At 42.6% G+C, this 26,619-nt stretch overlaps 1 protein-coding gene across 1 annotated transcript in view; it reads left to right on the top strand.

The window, feature by feature from the left end:
- LOC147712838 (hatching enzyme 1.2-like) overlaps positions 1-26,365 on the top strand; it is a 30,907-nt gene extending 4,542 nt beyond the window's left edge. Inside the window, exons 2-9 of the mRNA XM_086923509.1 lie at positions 3,750-3,813; positions 3,932-4,018; positions 12,033-12,185; positions 13,775-13,892; positions 14,823-15,001; positions 16,297-16,378; positions 23,785-23,906; positions 26,196-26,365. Of these exons, the coding sequence (XP_086779635.1) occupies positions 3,750-3,813; positions 3,932-4,018; positions 12,033-12,185; positions 13,775-13,892; positions 14,823-15,001; positions 16,297-16,378; positions 23,785-23,906; positions 26,196-26,227 (837 nt within the window). The 3' untranslated portion in view covers positions 26,228-26,365. The remainder of the gene's footprint in view (positions 1-3,749; positions 3,814-3,931; positions 4,019-12,032; positions 12,186-13,774; positions 13,893-14,822; positions 15,002-16,296; positions 16,379-23,784; positions 23,907-26,195) is intronic.
- The last annotated feature ends 254 nt before the right edge of the window (positions 26,366-26,619 follow it).

Below are 26,619 nucleotides of genomic sequence, written 5' to 3'. Positions count from 1 at the left end.
GTAAACTTTAAAGCTTTTTGCTTCTTTAACTGATTTTATCAAGTGATACTACATGGTGCTGCTATGTTTTACTTAGCATTGATGCACTTTACTTAGGCATTCAACTAATTCGATTTCTGTATTTTAAATGAACTATTGTTACAGTTTTAATTAACTGAAACAATAAAGAAATCATTCACTACTACACTCTAGTCCACTCCACCCCACGTCAACCTACCCCACACCACTCCAATCTACCCCCACTCTACCCCACTTCACCCCACTTCAAACTATTCCACCCATCCCACTCTACCCCACCCCACACCACACCAATCTACCCTACTCCCCCAATTTACCCCACCCCACTCTACCCCAGTGTACCCCACTCCAAACGATCCCAATCTACCCGTACTCCATTCCATGCGAGCCTACTATAAGCCACCCAATCTACCCCACTCCACTCCAATCTACACGACTCCACTTCAGTCTACCCACTCCACTCCAATCTACCCCAATCAGCCCCACTCAACTCTTACCCAATCTACCCCACTCCAATCTACCCCCATATATTCCACTCCACTCTACCCCAACCTACCCCATTTCAATCGACCCCACTCCACAGTACCCCAATCTATCCCATTCCACTTTACCCCAATTTACCTACTCCAATCTACACCTTCCACCTCACTCCATGTCACTGTTAGCCATGTTGAACAGCAGCCACACAGGTGTATATAATGGCTAAAACACATTGCCAAAGCCAATAGGTCTAGCATAGGAAAGACCCATTGGCTTTGCCAATGCTTGCTTTGACCTGGCCCTCTTATCAGTTCCTTACTTTTCCTGTTTCCCTTTCCTTCCATCATCCTACCACCCTCACCTTGCCCCTCGGCCCCAATTTTGTACAGGCGAAAAGGAGCTGGGGCACAACATAGGCGATTCAGGGGAGGGTCGCTGTGTGTTCACAGGCTGCCCTCTGCTGGGAGGCAGTCAGCTTGGTCTGATTTAGGAACACAGAGAGACCCCCCCCCCTCCCATTGATATTACCAGCCTTAAAAAGAGGTGAAAGAAACAAAGAAATTTAAAGCTGTATGGGGTTGTACAATACCATGGCTGAGCGAGTCCGAATATTTAGTCGGCGATACGCCTGGCTCTGACCCTGGCACTGTCGTGTACAGGGTAATGGGTTAAGGATTCGTATTTTGGTGACTGGCTTTGGCCTTGCTGTGGTAAAAGGTGCGCACTGCTGATGCTACATACCCGAACTGGCACTTGTCTTTTCAGGTCCTGAAGCGTCAGAATGAGTCTGTGCTGTCATTGGAATTGCCCAGGAACCCCGGTGGCATCACTAACCTTCAAGATAGTCGACAGGCCCCCAATACTCTCACAAAATTCATTCTTGAAATTATCAGCTGCAGATAAGACTCTGAAGCGGAGGCACTCCTATATATGCAGGCTAGAGTGATTAGTAAACATTGCGGTGTGGTGAGAGTGTGGATGGAGCTGGAGCTTAGAACACCCTGCATCGAGATCAAGGTTTGGTAGGATGCAACAAACTGTTCGTTGGCCAATGCTGTAATGGTGGTCACCATGACTGCAGCCATTGACAAGTAAGCAGAGAAGGACTGCTGCATGTGTGAGTGTGTAGTAAGTTGTTTGCTGTGGGTCTCTGGAGTGTGACAAAGATGTCAAGGGCCACAACTTTCACTGAAGCCCCTGTGTACGTGAGCTGAGACACTCACAGTGTTGATGGGTACTTAGCATTGAGAGTGGATTCATTTTGAGACTTTGTGACAAACTGCATTTTAATGTACTTTTAGTGGTACTACTAAACTATTACAAAATACTGTTCACAAACCTACAAGTTTAAATCCTCACTTTAAATTCTCCTTTCTTTTCTATGGAGCGATCAACACGCATGCCAGTCTATTACTTAGTAGTAAATGCGGGAGAGACCAGGGGAGTGGTAAATAAATGGGATGTAGTTTCTACAAAATGAGTGGGATTTAGGGAGGAGTAAGAACACGTTATGGGAGTATATTGAGTAATATGAAATGGGTGTGCACTCACACACAAAAAGAGTCAATGCATTGCTATTTACAAACTGCATTCTAAAGTTACTACAGCCAAAAATGACCTGAAACAGTAGTAAATATGCTCCAATTCAGCGCTGGAGTAAGTCCAGCACCACACATGGCCAACCACTGGAACTGCAATAACCTCGCATCAAAATCATTGAGGTAAAGATGAGTATCGTGTGGATTGGAACATATTGGATTTGGCCCTACCACTGAAAAACACTTTTGTTGCTAAGCTTGTGCGATGAAAGCGGTCAAAGAAATTGTACACAGACATGCTTGTAAATGGACTGGGCAGCTGACTGAATGGGGGTGCAGTGCTACTGTACTCGGATGAGTCACTTTCCTATTTTCTCATTGTTTAATCTTGGTTGGTAACTAAACGTGCAATTTGAAATATTTGCTAGTTCTGTAAGGCAAGATTAGGTATTTTCCCTGATCTGTAATCTCCTGTGTATGTTAGATGACATTTACTTGGATCTGAGCAGCAGACATATAATATATGAAACTTATTATTGTTGCTGTGCAAAAACTCTATTAAAATTTACTGAGAAAAAAATGAAGGTAAACACTTAAAATAAAGACCTTTAGGAAATAATGTTAAATGATTTTAACTATTTAATAATATATATAAATGTAATTTAAAATTAAAAGACTATCCAAAAAGAAAACCTATTTATTTCTTTTAAAATATATTGACAACCATTTTAAAAATTGTAAAATTAATGTATCAGTGTTGTTAGTTTTATTACTTTGAAATAATTCAATATATTACATTTATTGATTATTATTACATAATTCAAAAATATATATTTTAAACTTTAGATGAGGATTTTATGAATTTTAATTTAAGATAAAGAACTTATATTTAATGTAATATATTTAGATTAATTACATATTTAATTACAAATAAGTTAATAGTGCTTTAGCATCTTTTATTTTGTTCTACATTTAAAATAAATATATCTCAATAATTTGCATTATTGTTTAACATGACAAATATTTTTAACAATTTTTTCAAGTCTTATTAAGTGTTTTTACTTTTCCCTATACTTTACCATAAAGAGATGCCTGCCACCGGGGCAAAGATCTCCCTTTGGTAAAGTATAGGCAAACTGTAATGTCAATTCTCCACAAAAGCATCTGACTGCTAGGGCTCAGATGTGGACGCAAGTGACGTTTTGCTGGCGTATTTATAACTTTCCATGCAGTTGTTCATCAATTATTCTTACTATCAGAAGCAGTGGTTTCATACCACATGACGAATAAGCACCAACATTTTCAACAAGCATTTCCAATGGATTTCGTGTTAAAGTGTGCCAAATGCCTCCATGGTGGCTGAATGTTTGCAGAGCCATTGAACGTGCGAATCAGCGTAAACTTTATGGTTCCGGTAAAGCCACAGTAAGCATTTCGATGTTCCTGACAAATGCAACATCGTCCTCTTCCAAGAAGTACTTGTCCAAACTCCTCTCTGGGCTATGATAAAGGGTTTGGTGTCCCTTTTCCTATTATCTAGTCTTTAGCCGGCTAGTCATCAGAAGTCCATTTGGTGCCTATATGTGCCTTGTTAGCACAATAATTCCCAGAGCTTTGTCATTTTATGTTGACGGCTACCTTATCAATTGGTTAATGGTTTTAAAGTCGAGGCTACTGAGGTGTGATATTTCACAGATATGTTTATTTTCCCAGGCACAGAGTTGGCCCCTTGGCAAAGGATGGCATGGTGCTTCGTGGGAGAAGAAACACCACCTGGGTAATTATTCAATGCCACATGGATGCTTGAGGGAGAGCTTATTGTCACTTTATTTTCTCATGTCAAAGTCCCATTATCCAATGCCTCACTTTAAAATATCATTGATTTGTTGTCGCAGGATGGTACGATGCGCAGAGGGAGTACGGATCTTGGGAGGAAGACCCTGAACCTTCAACTCAAATCCTTAAAGTTAATGAAGCTTCTGGTGAGTCCTGGTAATGGATGGCTAAGAGCGAGGGCTGGGAGCAATGGCTAGAGCTTACAGAAGACCTGCAAGGTGCCATGATGACTGCTAAAGGTAGTACTTGACTTGAGCCAGTATTTGCTAGTGGTCGGCACCAGCACTTATTGGTCCTGCCCCGGTCACATGGACTATTTCAGGAGGCTTGTGGTAATCCAAGTATGTTGCCGCACGGTAATGTAACACAGTGGAGACTGCAGGTCGTCTGTGGGCTCTTTATGAGATAAATAGGTAACTCTTCTAGTAGTAGATGCAAAAGTAGAAGGTCAATAAATCCCCGCCTGGAACAGGGGAGGGGTACACACCTTACTTATCACAGATCACCACTAGCTAAGCCAACGGTCCTGGCATACCCCATCATGGCAAGGGTACAGGGTAGATTATGACTATTTTCACACAAACATGGATGCAAAGGGGCTCATTTGAGCTTCCTCAGGCAGTGACATAGATACCACAGTGGACCTGCTGGAGGATGTGCCAATCCTCCAGACTCCAAGAAGCTGCCTGCCTGGTCCCTGTGAGGACCGGCCATCCGAGGCATTGATATCTCTTGCTACACTAGTGAAGGTGCTTGATGGGGATGTCACTAATGCCACGCAGTTATGAGCACAGAGACCATCTATGCACACTAACCTGTTGGCCAAATGTTGTAGCACACGGACAGGGCAGCCCATGACTACACTCCTCAGTTTTCGGTTGGCTTTGCAGCTCCATTGGGGTGGGACTGGTCTTGTGCAAATAGAGGTACACACACGGGCACACAGTTATTTTCTTGGCATGCCACAGCGCCGGGATCCCTCCTTTTAATCTCCAGCCTACATAGTGGCCCATAAAGTTTTCGGTGGTTGCCCAGTGGCTGCTGACAGCAACCCAAATCCACCTCACCGACAGCCTGTGTGCGCTGCCTACCCTGGATGCCTGTCAGCCGGGACCCTGCCCGCTCAACTGTTGGCTCACAGTATGGACCGTGTACACATACAGAACTGCTGAAATATACAGAGCAGAAGTGAGCTCCAACTGGCGTGAACCAGTGAGTCAAGGAAGCAGCAAAGCTTCCTACCGGTTAGCTGCCCTTCCAGACCATTAAACCTGTCTTGCTGTTCCTCTTGAACATCGTGAAATAAGTTCAAGTGCCTCAAAAGGTTTTGTTTAAAGGTGCTTGTTGGGCTGCAAAAGCAGAAAATAACTGGTCCACTGTACCCATCCCACAGCGGTGGCTGTACGGCGGATTGACATGGTATGGGGGATCTATAAACTCCAGCACCAGAGATTAGAGCTCCTGATATTCACATAGATTTTGAGCCACTGATTTATGTCTCACTGATTCAAAGACATCCATACAACTGGAATAGAAGCAGGGGCCTGAGGCAGGCTGAGGCCAAGACAAGCACTCATTTGAAGTGCTGTACATCCGATTTGCATAAGAACCCTGCAAAAACTGGAACTCATCAAAGAGGTGCACACTTTCACAGTCAACTCAACTGCACTGATACAGCGGGGACCTGAGGAAGTGGTAATAACTATTTTGCATGAGAAACTGAGCTGATGCTTTGTGCTTTTGGCTTCTGAGCACACAAACTGTGGTCCAGGACCACAGAGCAAGTATTCTTAAGCACTACTAAAATATATGTCTCTTTGGCTTAGCAGATGCAAAGAGAAAAATCTATCACTTGGTGCATGGGTGCTTCTATAATGTCTGGAACAAGATCTCTGACTAGGAAGGGGCTAGATAGTTCAGATAGTTCTGATTTTCTTTGTTCACCTCTATTTCATGCATAGTAACTCGTTTTGTTTGTATTAACATTGGTTATATTACAGCAAGCACTGGCCAAACATTTAGTTAGAAAGGTAGAAAGGGGTTCTGTGTTTTATTGTGTTCTCAGATTTTGGCACAAACCACAACCACATCCTTGAGTAATTCTTGGAATGCTTGGTCTCACTATCCTGAGGGGCAACTGCTAAAGAAAGGGGAACAGCGTTTACCACGCAACTTTTACAATGCAAGCCGTTACAACGACTTGCGCTGGGGGGCGCTGTAGGATAGGGAATAGTTTAATTTACTATTCAAAACCTTCCCGACTATCCACGGGGACTGGAGTTGGAATAGTAAATTAAACTATTCACTATATAGCGCCCCCCAACGCAAGTCGTTGCAACGACTTGCGTTGTAAAACCTGCGTGGTAAAGGCATGCGTTGTAAAAGCATGCGTAGTAACGACATACATCCCTAAAGAGAAGTAATTGGTAATTGAGTATGAGAGGGGGCCCTAAGGCCACCAGCGGTAAATAACTCAAGTTGTCACAGAGCCCAGTATCCTCTGATTACAATGGTGAAACCTGAACAAGAGCTCAAATCACAAAATAAAAACTCATAACACCAAGCAGTACTTAATTTGAGCCAGTGGTTTCTGGTGCACTGGCACTTGATCATCAACATTGGCGCTTTTCATGAGCACCAGTTAAGGACACATTCATTTACGGGGAGAGGAAGTGGTTTGCCCAAAATCCCAGGATGTTAAGCCAACGCCAGACTCAAATCTTGTTCCCCAGCTCCGAAGTCTTCTGCTCTTGCTATTGCGCCATATCCTCCCTACTTTCATGGTCAGCAGTTGGTTCTGTTGTAGGTGGGGCTAACAGGAGAAATGGGCTGGTGGAAGCTGCCTCCTGATGAGAGCCACTACACCTGTGTTATTATACAAATTAACCACAGGCACTAAGTTACTGAAATGGCTGGGTGTGCTGCGGTTCTTGTGTGATAAAGAGACAGGCCTGAGAGAGGTAAGAAGCTAAGAACCTCAGTGATGGAAAGGCTAAAGCGTTAAGCTGGAGGCAGAAAGGCAAAACGCTTATGAGGAATGTGAAGCAGGCGAGCCAAGGTTGAAAATATTATTAGGTTTTTAAGGATGCAGCGCAAAGAGAAATAAGTAAAAAAATGATGTTCCTTGCATAACCCTGCAGCCAACACCATGCAAATTTCACTAGTGATAACTATACTATACTCAAAAATTCTGGATTAAAACTACTTAAGGCAGGAGCGTACACTATACATTCTTTGATACCATCAAACTCTTTTTGACACTCCACATTTCATTTAAATTTACTCTTGTTTTTCAACAGTTAATGAATGCTAAAAACCTTACTTGCGAAATTTGACTCATACTTTGCATAGTATTCTACTAGTCCCAGAACAGACCTTACCTCATTCTTATTTATTGGTGCAGGGGCTCCCTGCTAGTCTCAACCAGTGCAGGGTTAGTGTTTACACCCTTTCCACTCCATACATGTTAATGATTCAACTGCAAATCTGCATTTAGAATATTCTTCAGTCAAACATCTTTCACCGAACGTTTTGAATACTTTTTCTGGCACTCCATGATGTTCCTCTTTTTTTTCTCTATAAATTAAAATATCATCTTCGAAACATTTTATGTTTGACATTTTTCTGAAGAAGTGGTGCATCAAATGTTGAAAGACAGCAGCCGCTGAAGCCAACCAAATTGGCATTCTCCTATATTGGTAGCACCCCATAGGCATAATGAAAGCTGTAAATGCTAACAATTATTGATGGTAAGCAGCTGATAGATCAATAGTAGAAAACCATTTGGCATGCCTTGCCAGAACTAGCATTTCAGAAATTTTAGGTAATGGAAATCTGTCATTAAGGATATTATTGTTCAAATTGCAAATGTCTAAACACAAACAGATTTTTCTATTGCTGTGCCTTGCTACTACGACAGGAGAAGCCCATTCCAATGCTTCCACTGACTCTATAACACCAGCCTCCACCAACCTTTGCAATTCTTTTTCAACCTCCTCCCTTAGGAGAATTGGAATACTTCTTGCTTCATGGACTCTTGGACAAAAATCTTGTTTTAATATTGTCTGATGTTTGAAAACTGTCAAATTCCCAATCCTTCAGCTGAACACATCTGTACATTTTTTCAACACATTATTTCCTCCAACCTCTCCTTCATCAACAATCATTACTGTTAGGCTTAAGTGGTATGTGCAGGTTGTCTTGATCACACCAACCTGAAACTGATGGTCCATTCTTTGCCACATACAACTTGCCTGTGGTTATCCGATTTTTGAGCCTAAAAATTAGAGATCTATACCCTAGTAAATTAGTCCTTCACCAGAATACCCTTTCAGCTTTATGTCTGGCTTTTCTAATTTAGGGCCTACTTTTGTTGCAAACTTATTTTTCCACATCTCCTCATTTATGATTTTATAGGGAGATCCTAAGTCTTCCTAGATTTGTATCTTAACACCCCCTAAAGACATTGTACAAATAGGTTTTAAAAAAACAATTGGTAGTTTATATTCAAAACGAAAGACCCCAAACCATCATTGACATTATTTATCTGTGTTGATTTTGTCTATTCTTCCTCGCCTGAACTCCTTTCTTCTACACATTTCACCCAGTTGTTCTTTTTCCTTTTGCATACTTTCAAGAAGTGCCCCAATATTCAACATGTTGAGCACTTTTTCTTTAATGCAAGACATGTCTTACTCAATGCTAAATGTGAACCTCTGTCACAACTATAATACTTAAGAGCTTCTCTTTTCTTCTCTGCAGTCTTAGGATCATTCTTTAGAAATGTCGTATATTTGTCATTATCCTTGCTCCACACTTTATCACCCGCCTCCACGTGAGTGTCATTTAAGTCAGATTAATGGCCCTTACACTTCTTCTTGATAATTCTGCCTTCCTGACTATAGCTAAACTGTCTGCATCCCTATTTACCTCTCTTGAATTGGGGGATCTCTATCATGCATTACAAATTGGTTCCTTACTAATTCCTCTTGCATAGCTCTAAACTTGCAATCTAGTGCTTATCTTTTGAGATCCGCCACATATTCATCAATTGGTGTGTTAAGTTCCTGTTTCCACTTTAAGAATTTGCGTCAAATTATACCACCAATGAAACAAAGGGAGAGGGAGTGGAATAGACTTGTTTGCCTTTCCAACAGTTAAAACATTTGCAACAACAATAAAATGAGTCTTCTACCTATATATTTTATAAATTTTCCGTAACCTTATTTTGTTGCTGTTCAAAGTTTCATTGATTTGGAAAGCACAAGGAGGCCGATTACGATGGAGGTCGAAAAGCCCCACCCTTCGGTCAGAGGCTTTCCAACCCCAATCGCCGGTTTCAATTCTGACTGGCTGATTATGTATCAGTCGGTCATAATTAAAAACCGGCCAGTAATTTCGGATAGATTCCAACGGGCTCTAGGAGCCCGTCAGCCAGTTGAAACCGGCTCGTAATCCCAAAGTATGGGCCTTTCCGCCTTTGGGATTATGATGCTCGGTTTCCGGAATGGTTTCCATGCCGGCCTATGCAACATGGAAGCTATGTTGGAAAGCGTGTTTGGGGGCGATCAGCAGGGCCCCCTTGTGTGTGCAACCTCTGGTTAGAGAACGTGGGACACCTATGGTGCCCCCCGTTGATCCCTGCTCCTCGTGGTAGGCACTTTGAGGTGCCTGCCACAGGGTGCAAGGATGAACCGCACCTCCCATTTCCCTATGGGAGCATGTATTACGGCCGGTTTATGGTCATAATGCATGCAACCATAGGGAAATGTAGGGGTGCAACCAAACAGTGTTCGGTTGCATCCTAATTAGGTGGTTGAGACCACCGACTGGAAGTCGGTCGGTTCTTGGACCAACTTTGTAATTAGGCCCATAGTGTTTATAAACAAATACTCACTCACCTACCTAGTAGGCAACATGCTTCATCATTGGGTTCCCACCCTGGTGGCCAAGTGCTTCCAGGGTGTGCTGTGACGCCTGATTACAGCGGAGCTGATTACTATGATGGAGTGATCTTGTGGCTGTGTGTGTGCCAGCGTGAGGTGAAAATAAAATTAACTCGAGACTCCTATCCACATGTAGCGATTTAATTTTCAGGGCTCCCGGTTAATATAAAAAAATCATGGGGGATAGTTATGGGATATTTAAATTGCTCCCGCTAATCCTTGATGTGGTTAACATGTTTCAGCCAGATTTTTTGCCTTTCAGGGTCAGATTGGCTTTCTTCAGGACCAAAGAATATGATAAGCTCTGGGTGTTGTGCAGTCAATACTTACAGAACCCCCACTGTTAGTGAAGACAGTACTTGTATCCGGGCTTAATTATAGGTAGCTTGTTCCACGTTGGGATACTGTGAGGAGGTGGGCCCTGTAGTCAAACCTTCCTCAAGGTGCCTCACCAGCATGCAAACCTAACGCATCCTTGACAGTCACGTAACTTGTAGTACACATGCGAGTTTAGCATATTCTTAGATAAGTGGGAGCAATTTAAATGTCCAACAACTATCCTCCATGATTGAGTGATATTTCTTTTATGAGCACCAGGGGACAGATTTGCAAGCCCCTTGCACCACTTTTCCTATGTTAAAAATGACGCAAAAATGGCGCAAGGGCCTTGTAAATAAGCCCCCTTGTGTTTTTTGAATCATTTATACTACTACACAGGTTAGGTGCAGAATATCGATCAAAGCCACTTATAGCCTTATCAAAAACATTTGCACCACCTCCCTCCCCTGTATCTTTAACCATATGTTCATATACTTTCAATCCCTCTGGACCAACAAAATGCAAAAATATCTTCTTTTTCTGATCCTCCAACATCTTTCCTTCCTCATCTATGGTATAAAAATAGTTTGAAAAAATACTGTAGGTCTAAAATGTCCTAATGTATTCTCACGCTTACCATAAACTACATGCTGTTTTACTATTTCTGACCACCACTTAATCTCCACTGTCAGTAGGAAAGGTTTATAAATCTGCCAATGTATCCTTTTTGTAGCTCTGCCACTGCACCGCATGGTTCTCCTGGCATTTAATGCTATTCGCCAAATATAAAGACACAACGTTGTCTTTAATCTCAAAATACAAGTTTATTCCTCATAAACGGCAGTACATAAATGCCTGTCCAACGTCTCTGATTTCCCTGCGGCAACTGCGGATCCTCATTCCTTAAGCATTCTGGAATCAGAAGCAGCTTCTTACAGGCTACAATGAAAGTAACATGGAATAACAACATAGGTGAAAGCAAGATAACACAACAAGACCAGTTAAATTAAATGTCACCCTAACATCTCTTACCCCACCACTTATTGGTGCCACCAAAGAACCAAAAGAATGGGAAGTTTGATATTTTCTAGCTCCCAACTCACACAGATGACGTTTGCATTTTTGGCATGACACACAGGCCCATTTTAATTGTTCAAGAACCATTAACAATTCTATGAGGACTATGTGGGAGGTGATAGATTAATGTATTTTAAACAATAAACAACAAACTGTATATACAGTGTTATGACCAAGTGCAAAGTACGGAATTGATCCTGCTGGTAAACTATATATAATACGGACAATGCCATACCATGCATTTCCTTGGACATTCAGGCTGTACATACATATGGCTGATATTTCAGCTCCATCTTGCATGTCCTGCAGGGGTGTGGTCACTCTATGGAGGAAGAAAGCCGGATGCGTTTGATGCAGCGGAACTGCAAGACCTCTAGCAGAATTCATAACCTACTTCCTTATGACAGGGTGTATTTTAGACGCCCACATCCCTATCCTATGGAAATGAAGGTAATACACTTTCACCTAGAGATTTGTAGCAAATTCTTCAGTTAAGACCATTAACGTGAGTTGCTTTCAGAATCTGTTATAATTTCACAATTTGTGGTAACATGCAGCTATATTCCTGCTGCTCTCCCGGCATGGAACAATGTTAGCCGAGGACCTTGTAGAGTTCATAAACAGATAACTACAGGCAGAAGGGTTTATAAAAGAGGTTTCCATGATGCTGCTTGTACTCTGTGGCTATAGTGGTGAGGGTGCAAGCATTACCTGCAAAGGAGTTCATAACAAGCATGAAGCCTGCAAGCTTTTGCAGTAGATGGCTGAAATATTCAGAATATAACCTCAGTTGCTCTTCTCCTGTCTTCATTGTTCTCAGGTGAATCTCCCTTTGGTTGGCCACCCCTTGTATTTGGTGACATCGCAGTGGACCCCCTGGGAAACGCAGACCGATGTGCCTCCGACCGGTGCCGCTGGCCCAGCGCTGCCAACGGGCAGGTGCTAGTGCCCTTTGAGATCTCTCCCACCTACTGTAAGTAATAAGTCATTGTTTGTTTAACAAACTTTTATGGTTTTTAAGTTGTTCCTGCAATTGGATATTATTCATGAAAAAGCTGGTCTCATCACTTGCATGCAGTCCCATAAAAATAAAACATTGATTAACGTTTCAGACTGACTGATGTCCTGTGACATAAAAATTATTATGGTTAAAGGGTTTATAAAGCGCATCCTCGCCCCCAAGGGATATCCCAGCGTTAGACCTCTTACTTCCCAGTTCTAACCTTCACCAAATCCACCCATTCTGGATTTCTTGTCTACAATATATCAAAGCCTCAATAGCAGACAGAGATCGCGAGTTGGCTTACAAAATGTAACTCTGTCACATAGGCTTGCTGGACCATTGTCGTAAAGTGCTCTGTGCGCGTGGCAAACTAGCCTAACAATGAATATCTTACGAACTGGAAACCAGTGAAGAGAATTGAGACAGGCCAAAGTGGAACTCCTGCTAGGCCTGTTACAAATCAGTATTGCCGCCGCATTCTGAATAGACAAGACATGTGAACAAAGAATCCGGCATACCCATAAATAGCGCATTGCCGTAGTCTAGCCTACTCATAATCTTAACTTGAATGCTATTCCTTCACCATGTCACTGGGATCCACCAAAATAATGTACAAAGAGTGCACAGATGTCTAAACAGCTCCGACACACTGCATTTACCTGTTCCTGCATTGAAAGAGAATCATCAATTAAAAAACCCAAACTCTTCACCACCCTTTTAGACCTTGGTGTGGATTCTAACAACAAAGCCCACCAAGAATCATTCCATACCATCCCTTGCAGACCCCACAAAACACCAAGATTTCTATTGCATTAAGTTTTAAACAATATGCCTGCAACCACCCTGCTGCTTCATAGAGGCAGACACTTGAATTCCCCCGAGTCTCAGAGTACTTGTCATTGATGGAAATAGTCAGCTGAGTATCACCAGCATACATAAAGATCTCAAGGCCTAACGCCTTGACAGTCCAAGGTGACAAATAGATGTTAAACAAGGTCAGACTTGGGGAGGATCCCGGAGGAACTCCACATTTCAGTCCCTAAGGGCTAGGTTTAAAATGGGTAAGCTGTACCACATTAGATCTTTACTTAACAAGCTAAACCACTGCAAGGTAGAGGATTGCAGACCAATTTCATGCAGCCTTTGAAGCAAAAGGCGATGAGACACTGTGTAGAAAGACGCAGACAGATCTAAAAGGATCAGGGCTGCTAACTTGCCCGATCCACGAGAGACCTAATACTATCCAACACCACCAATGTCAATGATGTGGACATTTCTGTGATCGTATGTGCATGAATTAGCAAATCAGAGACCCATAACTGCCATTACTGCAGGCCATACCCAGCTGTGGCTATTGAAGATATAGCTTGGACATTTAGCCTGCTCTTTGGCCTGGAATCACATATGGTCAACTTAAGTGGCTCTTCAATGCTAACAGTTTCATTGAGTTTGTCATAAATAATGTAGACTGCCTCTTTAGGTGTGGATGTTCTTGCAATAATCTTGTGAACTCACAACTAATGTTTTGACTTGTTTCTCTGATTCTCTGTTCCTATCAGCCCCGAATGAGCGAGCAGTGATAATGGGCGCCATACAATCATTCGCAGCACGCACCTGTATTTCGTTCAGACCTCGAACAAACGAACGCGACTATATCTTCATCGAACCACAGAATGGGTCCGTATGTGTGCTTCATGGGGCATTTTCAAGAGGAGTGTTTGATGGGTATTTCTCCACAGCCTATGTGATGGCACAGTGTCTGCTGGGGCATTGTTGGCATAGTGCCAGATGAGACATTTTTATGACAGGTTGTGTGATTGTAGTTGATGGCAGTGTCTAATGGCTGATTCTTAGGTGAGTGCATGTGTATATGTGAGTGATGCTGTTTGGCATCAGCACATCTGATAGAGATGTCTCTATCAGAGAAATTAAGAATATATAGCAACTGTATAGCAATCATTGGAAGCCCTAAAAAGATAAGGACAATGTACAAAGTTGTAAGTGCTGCATAAGAGTAGTGTGGCTTTACTGGAATGAATCAGGTAAACTCATAGTTGGGCTAACACAACTTGAGTATAAGTAATAATCTAATTGTGGATCCTGTGGGCTTGGGATACTAAAGGGATAGAATTCTCAACTAATCCCGGCAGGGCTGATCTGGCCATAGCGGGCAGCGAAAATTCGCCCGGTGGGCAACAGGGGTGTGGGCCGGTTTTGTTCCAGTGGGACAGTTTTGCATTGATTCACAAGCCAATAAGTCAAGTTCTCACTGTGCACTGTTAGTAATAGGTGTATAGGGGTTATCATTAGAGGAACGATGGGCTCTGTATGTTAGGACTGGCAACATAAAGAAACTTATTCCGTAAGGAGGTTCACTAAAGCACCATTAGAAAGTAAGAAAAGGGATGCGCTATTTACATAGGGTTCCATTATTGAAGTGGTGAGAACCTATAAAAAGACACCCATGGACACATATATTTCACCTTCAGCCCCTTGTTCCAGTTCTTTGAAGGGCAGTGAGGCCTACAGGTAGCCGGGTGAGAGTCTAGTATAGGCGAGCAGCCATTGTAAGAGTGCTCATCACAGTGCGCCCTTCCCCCTCTGCAGATGCTGGTCCTTCATTGGACGGATCGGGGGTCGTCAGGTAGTGTCCTTACAGAGGAATGGATGTGTCTTCACTGGCACGGTGCAGCACGAGCTCCTCCATGCCCTGGGCTTCCACCATGAACAGAACCGCAGCGACCGCAATGACTTTGTCACCATCCTCCTCCAGAATGTGATGCCGGGTAAGTCTAGATGGTGCAAGGTAACTAAGCTGGGTTAAGACTTGATCTGTTCTATGCCCTGTAGATGCCATAGAATATATATATATTTTATTTGCCTGGGTTTGGTGAACCTCTGTATTCTGCAAATCTGCTTTTTTGGGATGCTATGAGGGCGAGGGTATGGGCAAGGCAAGGGTTATGTAGTCTTATGGTGAAGTCATTAGCTGGAGGCAATGCCAAGCCTTTCACTGTGACAGTGTGCAAAAAAAGTTCCAGAGTTCATCTTTATATTGGATAGATAAATATAAAAGGTACAAATAGAACAGCCACAATGACACATAAACCGGTATTGCTGGACCAGCAAGCTCAGGTCCTGGTTAAAAAAAAATGTAAGCATAAATTGCAGCATAATGGTGTAGGTGTAAACCAAGTTTTACAACAGTACACAATTGGCGATATCAGCAAAGTATGTTGTTTTCCATTTTTCGTCCTTTTTCACCCTATAACCCATTTTATTATTGTTTTCTTTTTTTTGTGTGGAGTCTTGGGGGCGGGGCCAGGGTGAAGACAGGCTGGAGTGGGAGTGTGTGTGTGTGTGTGTGGGGGGGGGGAGGGGAGGGGGAGGGCACTGCCTTCACTGTGCATGTGGGTTTGGCCGGCCATCCCAGTTTCATTGCCGGGTTGGAGAGAGCAGGCACAATCTCCCATTCGGTCTGGGAGCGAAAATCATCGGCACCAAGGCCATTCGTGAAGCTGTTCTCATGCAAGAGAGAAGCTTCAGGATTGGCCGCAGGACAGTCAGGGAGCCTGTGCCTGCCTGCACTGGAGAGGAGAGGAGCAGATTAATCACGATCCTGGAGGGCGGCAGGTATGTTTAATTTTTCTATTTGTCTCTATCGTGCCCCCATCCATCCATCCCCCTGCACCCTCCCTGTCTCACCTCTATTCCTAAACACAAGCCGCTCCTGTAGATGATTAAGATGTTTACTGAAAGATGGCACCGACAATGCAAACAGATTCCTTGTTCTCTCTGTGCCTCCTATGTTCTTCCACATTAAGAGGGCCAAGGGTTACTCCAAGTTGCACAGGACCTTCAGTTGCTTCAGAGAATTCTTCAGTTGTCTTGAGAACGAGAGGCCTCCTCATCTAGCTTCCCTTTTCTCATTCCTTACTATATGCAGTGGGGAAGTACACTTCTTCTTATTAGTACTTTAATTTACTATTTGTCATGATATTATTGGAAACTGAACCTGAGACTTGATTAACTTGTATTTTAATAACATGAACAATGATTGCTTGTAATTATTTTTTCTTAGGCTTGGAAAGTAATTTTCGGAAGGTGAACACCAATAATCTTGGCACACGTTATGACTATGCTTCAATTATGCACTACTCAAGGTAAGTTTTGTGAAACAAAATTCAAGATGCCATTGCTTAACAGAGAACAGCGGTTTGTGAATCATGAAATATTACCTAAATGATTTATTGGATCTTGGGAATCTTGGGTTGGATATGGCACCAGGGGCCGCATTATACATGCAGTGCATTTTCCTTCATTGCGCTGGGCGCACCTTTTAAAAAGTTTGCCTCGCGCAATGAAGGAAAATGCACTGTATTATGATTAATGGGCTCGCCCCAGGGCAGCCGCAAACTCGCGATGCCCTGGGGGCAGTGCATTCAAGTGAAAAACCAAGCGTCTGCTTTGAAGCCGCTTCGTGTTTTCCGAGTGCAGGCGGCACCCGCCTGTTCTTTTAAAGGAGATGTCTAGGGGTCCATAGGACCCCCTTTGCTGCTTCAGAGAGCTCTCTTAGGGGGCACACTGACAGTGTGCCAGCTTTTAGGTGGTGCACTGTCAGTGCGCCTCTTGACAGCTTTTTTGTCTCTGTGCTCACGTTTGTAATATAGCACAGGCACAGAGGCAAATGGATTTTTTCATTTGCATGGCGCACTCCCCCAGGAAAATGAGGGAACGCCCCCTGAAGATAGCGCTGGTGTTTTATGTACACCAACAAGTGCCAGTGCTATTGGTATTACAATGGGCTGCACAAGCATCTGCGGCCCCTTCTGTAATACCAAAGTGCCCCAGGGCTTGCAAAGCAGGCGCAGACACCCGTTACACCCCCGAAGCACTCTGTGTAGTGGTGCAGAAAATTAAAAATATTATTTGAAGAAATAATAGGCGAAAACCAAATACCATCCAGTTGGAAGGGCTCCATAATTTCACCCATCTTTAAAGGAGGAGACAGAACATCCCCAGCTAATTACAGACTGATTGCCCTCGTAGATGTGGAGGTGAAGTACTTTGCATCCCTCGTCCTGGAAGATCTAATAAATTGGACCGACGTCACAAAGAGAATACCACTGAACCAAACAGGCTTCAGGAAAGGAACTGGGACACTAACTAACATTATGTCTCTCTCAATGCTAGCCGACAAATATCTTTGGAGAAAACAGCCCCTTCATCTATGTTTCATTGACTTAAAGGCAGCATTCGATAGTGTGGATCGGAACATCTTATGGAGGAAATTGTGCAGCTGGAACATTCCGGATAAAATCCTGAGAGGGATCTTACTCCTTTACTCCAATACCTGGATGGAAGTTAAATTGGGGAGTGGAACACGGCTCTCAAGAAAAATCAATACCAGCAAAGGCCCCAAGCAGGGCTGTGTCCTAGCCCCCCATCTTTTTAACCTTTTTATGGCAGACCTAACATCAAGTCTAAATAAGATCCCATCTCATCCACCTAAACTTGGCTCCCTTCCTCTAACTCATCTATCCTATGCAGACGACGTGGTATTGTTGAATCTAACGAAGATTGGCATTCAAATGTTACTAGTAGGGCTGGCAGAATTTATAACAAATAACAACCTGGAGATTAACACAACAAAAACAAAAACAATGCTTATCACCAGGCGGCGGACAGCCAGTACATACATCTACCTGGAGGGAACAAAGCTAGAGGCTGTGTCCAACTTCAAGTACTTGGGCTTCTACTTCGATAATCGACAAAGCCATCAGCAGCAAATGTCGTACATCACTCAGAGATCAAATTCACTCTCATTTGCTTTTAGATCTTTGGCCAAAAAGCTCACGGGGCCATCATATAAACCTCTACTGGCAACAATAAAAGCAAAAGTTCTACCAACCCTCTCATACGGCAGTGTAGGATTGCATGGGAAAGATGCGGATCTGCTTAACAAAATGCAGACAGCCATCTTCAAATCTACCTTCCAAATACAACAGGGAGCCTCACCAGCTCAGACAAGGTTAGAATTTGGAACAGTAAATGAATCGGTGGGAAGAAAGTACGCAAGTATTAAGTACTGATATACACTGAAACAGAACACGTCAGCCTCGGAATTGCACCAAGCACTATGGGAAGAAATTAGATCTGACACTAAATCCCCATACAACCAGTATCTTGAAAACTCCATAACTGAGACTGGAACAAGAAAACTCTGGGAACTTAACCTGCCTTACCCGGCGTTCAAACAGGCTATAAACAAGTCGACAAAATTCCACTCTCTCTTACTTGATAAAGCCACGTTTACCAACAGAAAACACGCATGGATGGTAATATCAAATTACAAAACACTTGTGGCAGCCCCATACTTAACAATTACATTTCCAGCTCACAGAAAACAGAAATTAATGGGACTCCGTTTGGGGAAATTTCCATCCATTATGGACCAACCAATCTGGGTGCATAATGGACCAAAAACCTGCAGACTATGCGGGAGGAGCAACGAGGACTTTATTCATCTTGTCTGCATCTGCCCGAATCTAGCTCAAGCTCGAAGCTCTCTGTTAAAAAAGTCTATGAACAAGCGGGGTATAAGAACGTGCAGATCTGCAATTATGGCAACCTTGAACCCAGCAGACACGCGATTGAACTGCCTATTACTAAAGTTCCTTGCAGCCCACTCCCAAGCGCTAAAACACACCATGGCACCCTGTCAACAAAAGGATAACACAACTGTGGTAGCTCGGGCAGAGAGCTCTCCGGAACATTAAAGAGGAAAAAATCAAGAACTTCAGAACTAAGCTAGACAGACTGCATTTTTATTACACTTCATTCGATTTTAAATAACAAACTCGGTTTTAGACGGAGAGTGTTATAGAATATACTAACAGAGATTGTACATATATATTAAGAAATTTTAAACACATTAGTCGATTCCTGTAAAATGTATTGTTGTGGTTTTAATTAACTGAAACAATAAAAATCTTTCATTTCATTTCATTTCACTCTGTGTAATATGGCCCCTGATAGCTACTAGCAAAAATTGCTATCTCCCGTAGGAGAAGCATCCCCAACGGCCACACCTTTCAATACATTTCAAATAAATTCCAAGTTTCTGTGTGCTTTGTTTATGAAGTTGTATTTTTTTTATTGGTTTCAAATTGATACTATTCTTTCCGTAGTATGCATATCTTTCATAATTATTCATTCATTACTGCCCAATGCATTTCGGGCTTAACGCTTCATCAGGGGACTATTTTATGGTAGTTTCGCTTAAGCGGTACTATCACGCCGGTGGCTCGTGAAGATATATGAAATGGTGGTATACATTGGAGACCGTCACATCGGCATTGTGGAGAGAGCCATAGAGGCGTGGTGATGGCTAGTGTTTTCAAATCCGCGTTGGTTACGAAATTCCTCTCATCAGCAGAGCTACTCTCATTATCACTTGCATATGCCTTCACCGACTCGCCTACACCGATACACCTATTAATCACTGTCATTCTAACATTTCTAGGCTGCACAGATAAGTGGAGGTAATAACGATGTTTGTTAGGGATCCTGACTACCAAATGGTCATTCTAGAATTGGACACAAAACACTGTATAGTCCTGACCAAATTTTTCAATATTATTCCATCTGATAAAATTGGAAATGTAGTAAAAGGTATGATCAAATCATTGAAATATGATTGTGAAAATAAGGAAAAAGATTACTATCTAGCACTATGTACCAACGATGATAAATTATGTGGTGTTCTGATTGAAGACCGGGCATGCTCATCCCACTTTTGACATTCTGTGTTGGAAGAGCAACTTAATGAATTCATTTTTAACCTTAACTTGGGCTTAGTAAACAAATTAGGTCAGCCATCCATCCCCATGCCTTGGACATTTATTGGTAGGGGTTTTCACACCACCATAGATTACATTTTAACATCATGTAATTATGTGCATAGGTTGCACTTATTTACTGTCTCAGGTAACTCTCTCAGCGATCACTTTCCACTGTGTTTGTCAGTGATATTATCCTTGAGTAGAGCACTTAGATTTGATAAACGTGACCAACTTTTAGAAAACATAGCGATCGGAAGATCGAATGGGTATTCCCTGCGTTGGGCTATGGTGGACCAGGTTGCAACAACAAAGATAGTGGTGGACAGATGTAGATCTGCCATCGGGACTTGTTTGAATGAGTCAGCTGCCCCAGATAATATTATGGTCTCATTCCAAGTGATATCAAACGAAATAAAAGAATCCCTTCTAAAAAGTACTAGCAGCAGAAGACACTCGAATGGATGGTTTGATTCCAGGTGTACCCGGGCATACTCCCTCCTAAAAAAGAAGTTACATAAAACTCGCAGAAATCTAGATGATGTGAGGAGTGCTAGAGTGGGATCTGAAAAAGTCATAAAGGCCAGAAAAACTACCCTGAAAAATGAGGCCTGGGAGACCTTACATAAGGCCTCAATAACGAATGAAAGTTCAGATTTTTGAAAGGTAGTTAAAGATCCTTTCTTGTAAAGCGAGGCTGGCCCTTCTATTGAAATTGCAATCGCTGAGGAAGAATGGAGCAAACATTTCTGTAGAGTATACAGTGGAGAGGGTAACCCTGGTGTGATTTGTAATTTTACTTTGGAAGACTTTAAATTGAATTTCCCTCCATCCTATTCTGACCTGTTGTTTACCCTGGACGAGGTGGAGCAGGCCTTATCCTTAAGCAAGGGTAGTAAGGCTCCTGGAGCAGATGGGGTCCCCATAGATCTGTTCAAATCAAACATTTCCTTGTGGGGACCCATTCTGGTTCAGGCAATTACTGCGAGCTGCAGCACCACCTTCCCATCGACTTGGGTGGAATCTACTATTGTCCCTATCTTTAACCCCTTCCATGCTCATGACAAGGTCAGCTCGTCATGGGTGTTACCTGCGCTGTGCGTTTGACGAGCTGACCTTGTCATGAACAATGGGGATTGATTGAATGCAGCACAGGATGGGAAAACCCCATAGCAGCCAAGGTGTTTTAAAAGGGGGAAAGACAAGACCCTGGCTGTTACCGTCCAATCTCTCTGCTGGACGCAGTAACTAAAGTTATAGGTAGGATTATTTTAGAATGCCTTCAGGACTGGGCAGATGAGAACTCCGTCCTATCCGACCTGCAATACGGATTTCGAGCAGGATTAGGGGCGGTGGAACAGGGTTTAAATCTGTCTATCCTGGTGGGGAAGTACACGAGGGCAAAGAAGGGGAACCTATTTTTAGCGTTTGTGGATGTCACAGCCACTTTCGACTGCATCGTCCACAGCAAACTCTGGTCTATTTTAAAAGTTATTATGGTTGATGTCCAGATCAATGATTTTCTTAAGCGTTTTTATTGTGACGGCAAGGTGCCTATCCGCAATGGACTGAGGGGTGACCGTTCAGCTTCATTCCTGATCAGGAGTGGAGTCAGTCAAGGTTGGGTCCTGGCTCTGTTCCTTTTTAATCTTTAAACCAATGGCCTGGAAGAGGCCCTCCTGAAGGATAATAATGATTTTCCTCAGGTGCCAGGACGTCCAATTCCAGCCCTTCTTTACGCAGATGACCCAGTGCTGATGTCCCGCACACAAGTAGTTCTACAGAGGTTGCTGGACAGTTTTTTCCATTTTATGAAAGGGTTAAGAGTAAACTCCTCTAAGACTTGTATTATGCGATGTGGCTCTGGTGTTAAGAAATCTAAAGATATGTTTGTAGCAGGTCAGAAGATCAGGGTAACCAAAAGGTTCCCATATCTGGGAATCCTTATTGCGCATAATGATACTTGGGCACAAACTGTGGCAGCGAAAAAATTGCTACTCCTTAGAACAACTTCTGCCCTTACTAACTTTGCCAGGAAACTGGGAAAAAGGCTACCTGAGAAGCTTGTTAAAATAAGGCAAAGTGTGTCTCTTCAGCAGTGTATGGCGCAGGGGTCTGGGGGTTCACTGACTTGCTGCCTATCCAACGTATTGAAAATCATTTTCTAAGGTACATTTTATCTGTCCCAAACAGTACATAATCTTGTATATGTTACCCGGAGCTGGGACTACCCTTCATCTCTGATTTAATAAAGCTTGAGCCTGTGCTTTTATGGCACAGGCCTTGGACCAAAGACAAGGCTAAATTCAACAGAGACATTTTACTAGATATTCTGAAACTAGAAGGGGACTTAAAGAGCCCATGGATAAGGGATGTCCACAACTTCTTACAAGATCTTGGTCTTATAGACTGCTTTTATAACCCAAAAAGTATTGGGACAATAAAAAGAAAAGAATTACGAAAGGAAGGCCTTGTGTTTCTGAACTCTATTAGATTGTGCTCCGAGACACTTAATCAACAGTCCTGCACCACTAGCTGATTTTATCCACTTTTAGCCTTCAACCTTATTTGATTTTCGTACCTGGAGTATACAATAGGTTTTTATTAACCAGATTTAGGTTGGGGGTATTTCACAGACTAGTTACTTTACCCATAATGAATGATTGGACTCATAACCTTCGACCCTGCCCCTGTGACAATAGCTCCTGTAAATCTACAATACATGTGGTTCTTTTTTGTAGATTCTATACCCATGTAAGGAAAATGCACTTAATACTAGTTTTAATAATTGTTTGGGCTCCACCAATGTCGAACTGCTCTTCTTGCACTACAACACCTAGATAACGAGCATAGTGTTTTTAGAATTGTAATCTTTTTGAAGGAAGTTCTGAGTCAAAGGAAAAGCATGCTTATTTAATCATCGATTCTATCGGATAAAGATTTCAATTTAATATTGTCTTAATTAAATACTGTTTCTTAAATGTTGTATTATACTATTAGTTATGTGTACATGTGTAGGTTAATTCTGTAAATAATGTACTGCCTGATATGTTTTTTAATGTTTTCAATTTAACACTTCTTCTTTTTAACCATGCATCATACCAGAAACTATGTGTACATTTGTAGGATATTTTATGTACTTGTGGATATGTTTTTTAATGCTTCTTCGTGTGCTTTTATGATTGTCTGATATAGCAATCGAATAAAGCTTTCTTTGACTTTGACTTTGAGTCACAAACTATTGCATTGTCCCCTGAAACGATACAGAAAATGGTGCAGGAAATGCAATCTCGCTCAGGTAAATCGAAGACGAAATCAAGGAAAAGCCTACTAGAAAGAGTGGTCAATATTATGCTTTACCAAAAAGACATCAAGTTCTGTCTAAAGCCAACATATCTGAGATCAGGTTATTGGACACCCTCGCTACTGGAAGTAGAAGGCTGTACCCCATCTTGAAATCAATGCAAAGAGTTTTCTATAGTTTATGGAGATGTACTTAGCTCTTAAGATTTAACACAATTGGTGTTCATGATTAATGGAAACTAACATTGACTCCAGCTCACATGCTGCCATCAACATGCAGTCTTGTGAAATACTCTTACTATGTGTTTGCAAGATGACCCGCCTTTTCACCTAGAGTGTTCATAGAGGGGTCATTGCCTCTATGTGGACAAGGCACAATAGTAGAAGATTGCGTTGCATCTGCTCATACTTGTGTCTTGTTACAGGGATGCCTTCTCACGCAATGGAAGTCCCACCATTGTGCCCAAGCCCGATCCTAATGTCCCTATTGGGCAATCTCGACGGTTCACCGAAACCGACATAACAAAGATCAACAGGTTGTATTGCTGTAAGTATACAATTGCGTCATAAGTGATTCACTTCATTTAGTTTATGTTGCTTTGTAATTAATGGGATGGTGTGGGCACTACTGTAATACCTGGAGGCACCCAGGGAGTGTCCCTTCCTTATACCTCAGTATTATACTATTAGTGTACCCAGCATTGTCACTTAGTGCTAATAATATACGTCATGTTATTTTATGGTTTATCTGTAGAACAGTGTTCACATTTTGTATGACTTTTCAGCTCTGTACTAACTCAATGCTGATCTTTCTTGAAAGGTATGCTTTGGTTCCCTCTGCTTTCATGAGTTTTTGGGACATATTTACAAGTGAATGGCGAAGCGTGACGTTAAGCAAAAATTGCTAACCATTCCGAAAATGAAGGGACGCGCCTTATTTACAATGTTACAACACATCCCTACGTTTTCCCTAGTGCTGGCACTAAACTCAGCTGCCTATTGCCAACGCAGGCACCCTTGCACCATAGTGCAAGGGTGCTTGCATTGAGGGAATGATTGTTTTTTGTGCAGGAAGGTGCTCCTTCCTACACATAAACAATCACTAATGGTGATATGTAACTCCTATCTGTCCTGCATTGTGCAGCACACATAGAAGTTGCAAATCGTAATTTATTTAATTATTGTTTATGTGCAGGAGAGGACACCTTCCTGCACATAAACACTCATTCATGGCTATATGCTGCTTCTATGTTTGCTGCAGAATGCAGCACACATAGAAACAGCAAAAAAAGAGGAGAAATTAAACTTTTTTCCTCAATTCGCCATGTTTAGACCTTTAGTTTTCCTTGGTCTTAATTTTAGAGCTGCCCCATATTTACACCACACATGTAAGTAGGGGGCAGCGTCGAAATCAATTAATGTTGCAGTGGGATTCCCACCGCAATGCCCATTACCCGCCACTTTCACGCAAAAATTGTAGCATGGAAGGGGGCCTTATTTACAAGGTGGTGTTAAGCCACTTAATGTAGTTTAACGCCGCCTTGTAAATTAAGTGAAGGAATTATCACCGCAGGAACATCGCAAAAAGCCATGTTCCTATGGCGATAAGCCCTTGTAAATATGCCCCTAAATGTTCTAGTTAAAGTATAGAAAACCTTCCATCTCCCTGTCTATTCCATAGCTAGGCATATTGTGATGTACACTGAACAGCTGTAACGCATCCTCCCTTTTCTGCAGGTTTTGTTCTCTCCCTTTACATTTTAACATTCCTTCTACTTTCCACAAGGTCTTGTCATATTGTTTACCTGCTTTGAGGTCATCCTACATTCAATCTTGAAAATACTCAAAAGCAAGGAAATCTTGCAGTGCTGCTGCCTGTGATGTGACTGGTCTTTGCGTGGGGGTGTGCACTGTCACTTAAAGTGCTATAACTGTTCTGTGTGATGCAAGGGAAGCTGGCACTGTTGCCTGTGCTCTCTGTCTTCTGTTTATCAGAAGCTTGCACAAATGCTACTTGTTCTGTGACTGTTCTGAATGAGCGCAAGGGAAGATAGCACATGTTGCCTGTGCTCTCTGTCTTCTGTCTGTCTAACAGAAGCGTGTAGCGCTGCTGCTTGTACTCTGACTGTTCTGTGCCTGTGATGGATGCTTGGATGGCTGCTGCTCATACTTTACCTCCTCTCCTCTTGTGCAGTGCAGAGCTCCTGGATGTAGCATGCCTCTCCTCTGTGTAGGGGGATTGTCCTGCTGCTGCTTGTGCTGTGACTGTGCAATGTTTATGATGAATGTGGTGGTGTGCACACCTGACTTTTCACAATAATCCATAATCCATATATTTAAACATCCTTGGCCTCTTGCGTGCAACCTGGGTTTCGCCTTGCCATCGCGCAATTTAGTCAAAATCTATTACTGGGGAACGCAACATTAACGTTCCACACCCTGGTGCACAGCATTTTATTTAAAGGATACTAGATCCCCCTTTTCTAAAGGATACTAGATCCCCCTTAAAAAGGGGGATCTAGTATCCTTTAAATAAAATGCTGTGCACCAGGGTGTGGTACGTTAATGTTGCGTTCCCCACTAATGGATTTTGTTACTGTGCAGTGGACAGGAGGAAGGCATGTACTGCCATTGCACCCGGTGTACTTGTTCGGTATGCGCAAGGGAAGTCTGCAGTACTGGTGCTGTACTGTACTGTCTGTGTATGAAGGAAGCTTGCCCTGCGGCTGCTGCCCATACTGTGACTTGAAGCTTGGTAACATCTTTTCACCATGCAAATGTCAAAAGCAATGCAGTGGTAAAACCTAATAATCCGCCTTCTTCTTCCCTCTTGCAGCGAGAGGGACGCATTCGAGAACTCTACTCTGAAGCCTGCGGGTGTGAAGATGAAAAGTGCTTCAAAGAACTGGACTTTGCATCTGCTAACACGTGGTCTTTGTTCAGCACATACTCAACATTCCTAAATAATAAACCTATGTGGACATCTGCCTTCCGGTTCTTGGAAAGCATGTGTGTGTCTCCTGCCCTGTGTTTTAAGCATGCTTGCACCACTTATTTTAGTGTCACGTCAGTGGCAGATTTAAAAGGAGGTCAAAGATGCCACGCCCTCTCCCCCTCATCTCAGCTTACATTTTGTTTCTGGGGTCTCCCCTGTGGGCTGGTGTGAAGTAGCGTGGTTTGGAACTGCAGCTGACCAATGGGGGCCCACCGGGAACCCGTGGGGCAAAGCCTGTGAGACTGTCTGCAAAGACTGTCTGCTA

This window comes from Lissotriton vulgaris, chromosome 5, assembly GCF_964263255.1.
Source record: "Lissotriton vulgaris chromosome 5, aLisVul1.2, whole genome shotgun sequence".
Classification (NCBI taxonomy): domain Eukaryota; kingdom Metazoa; phylum Chordata; class Amphibia; order Caudata; family Salamandridae; genus Lissotriton; species Lissotriton vulgaris.
This window is presented reverse-complemented; position numbering and strand designations above follow the sequence as displayed.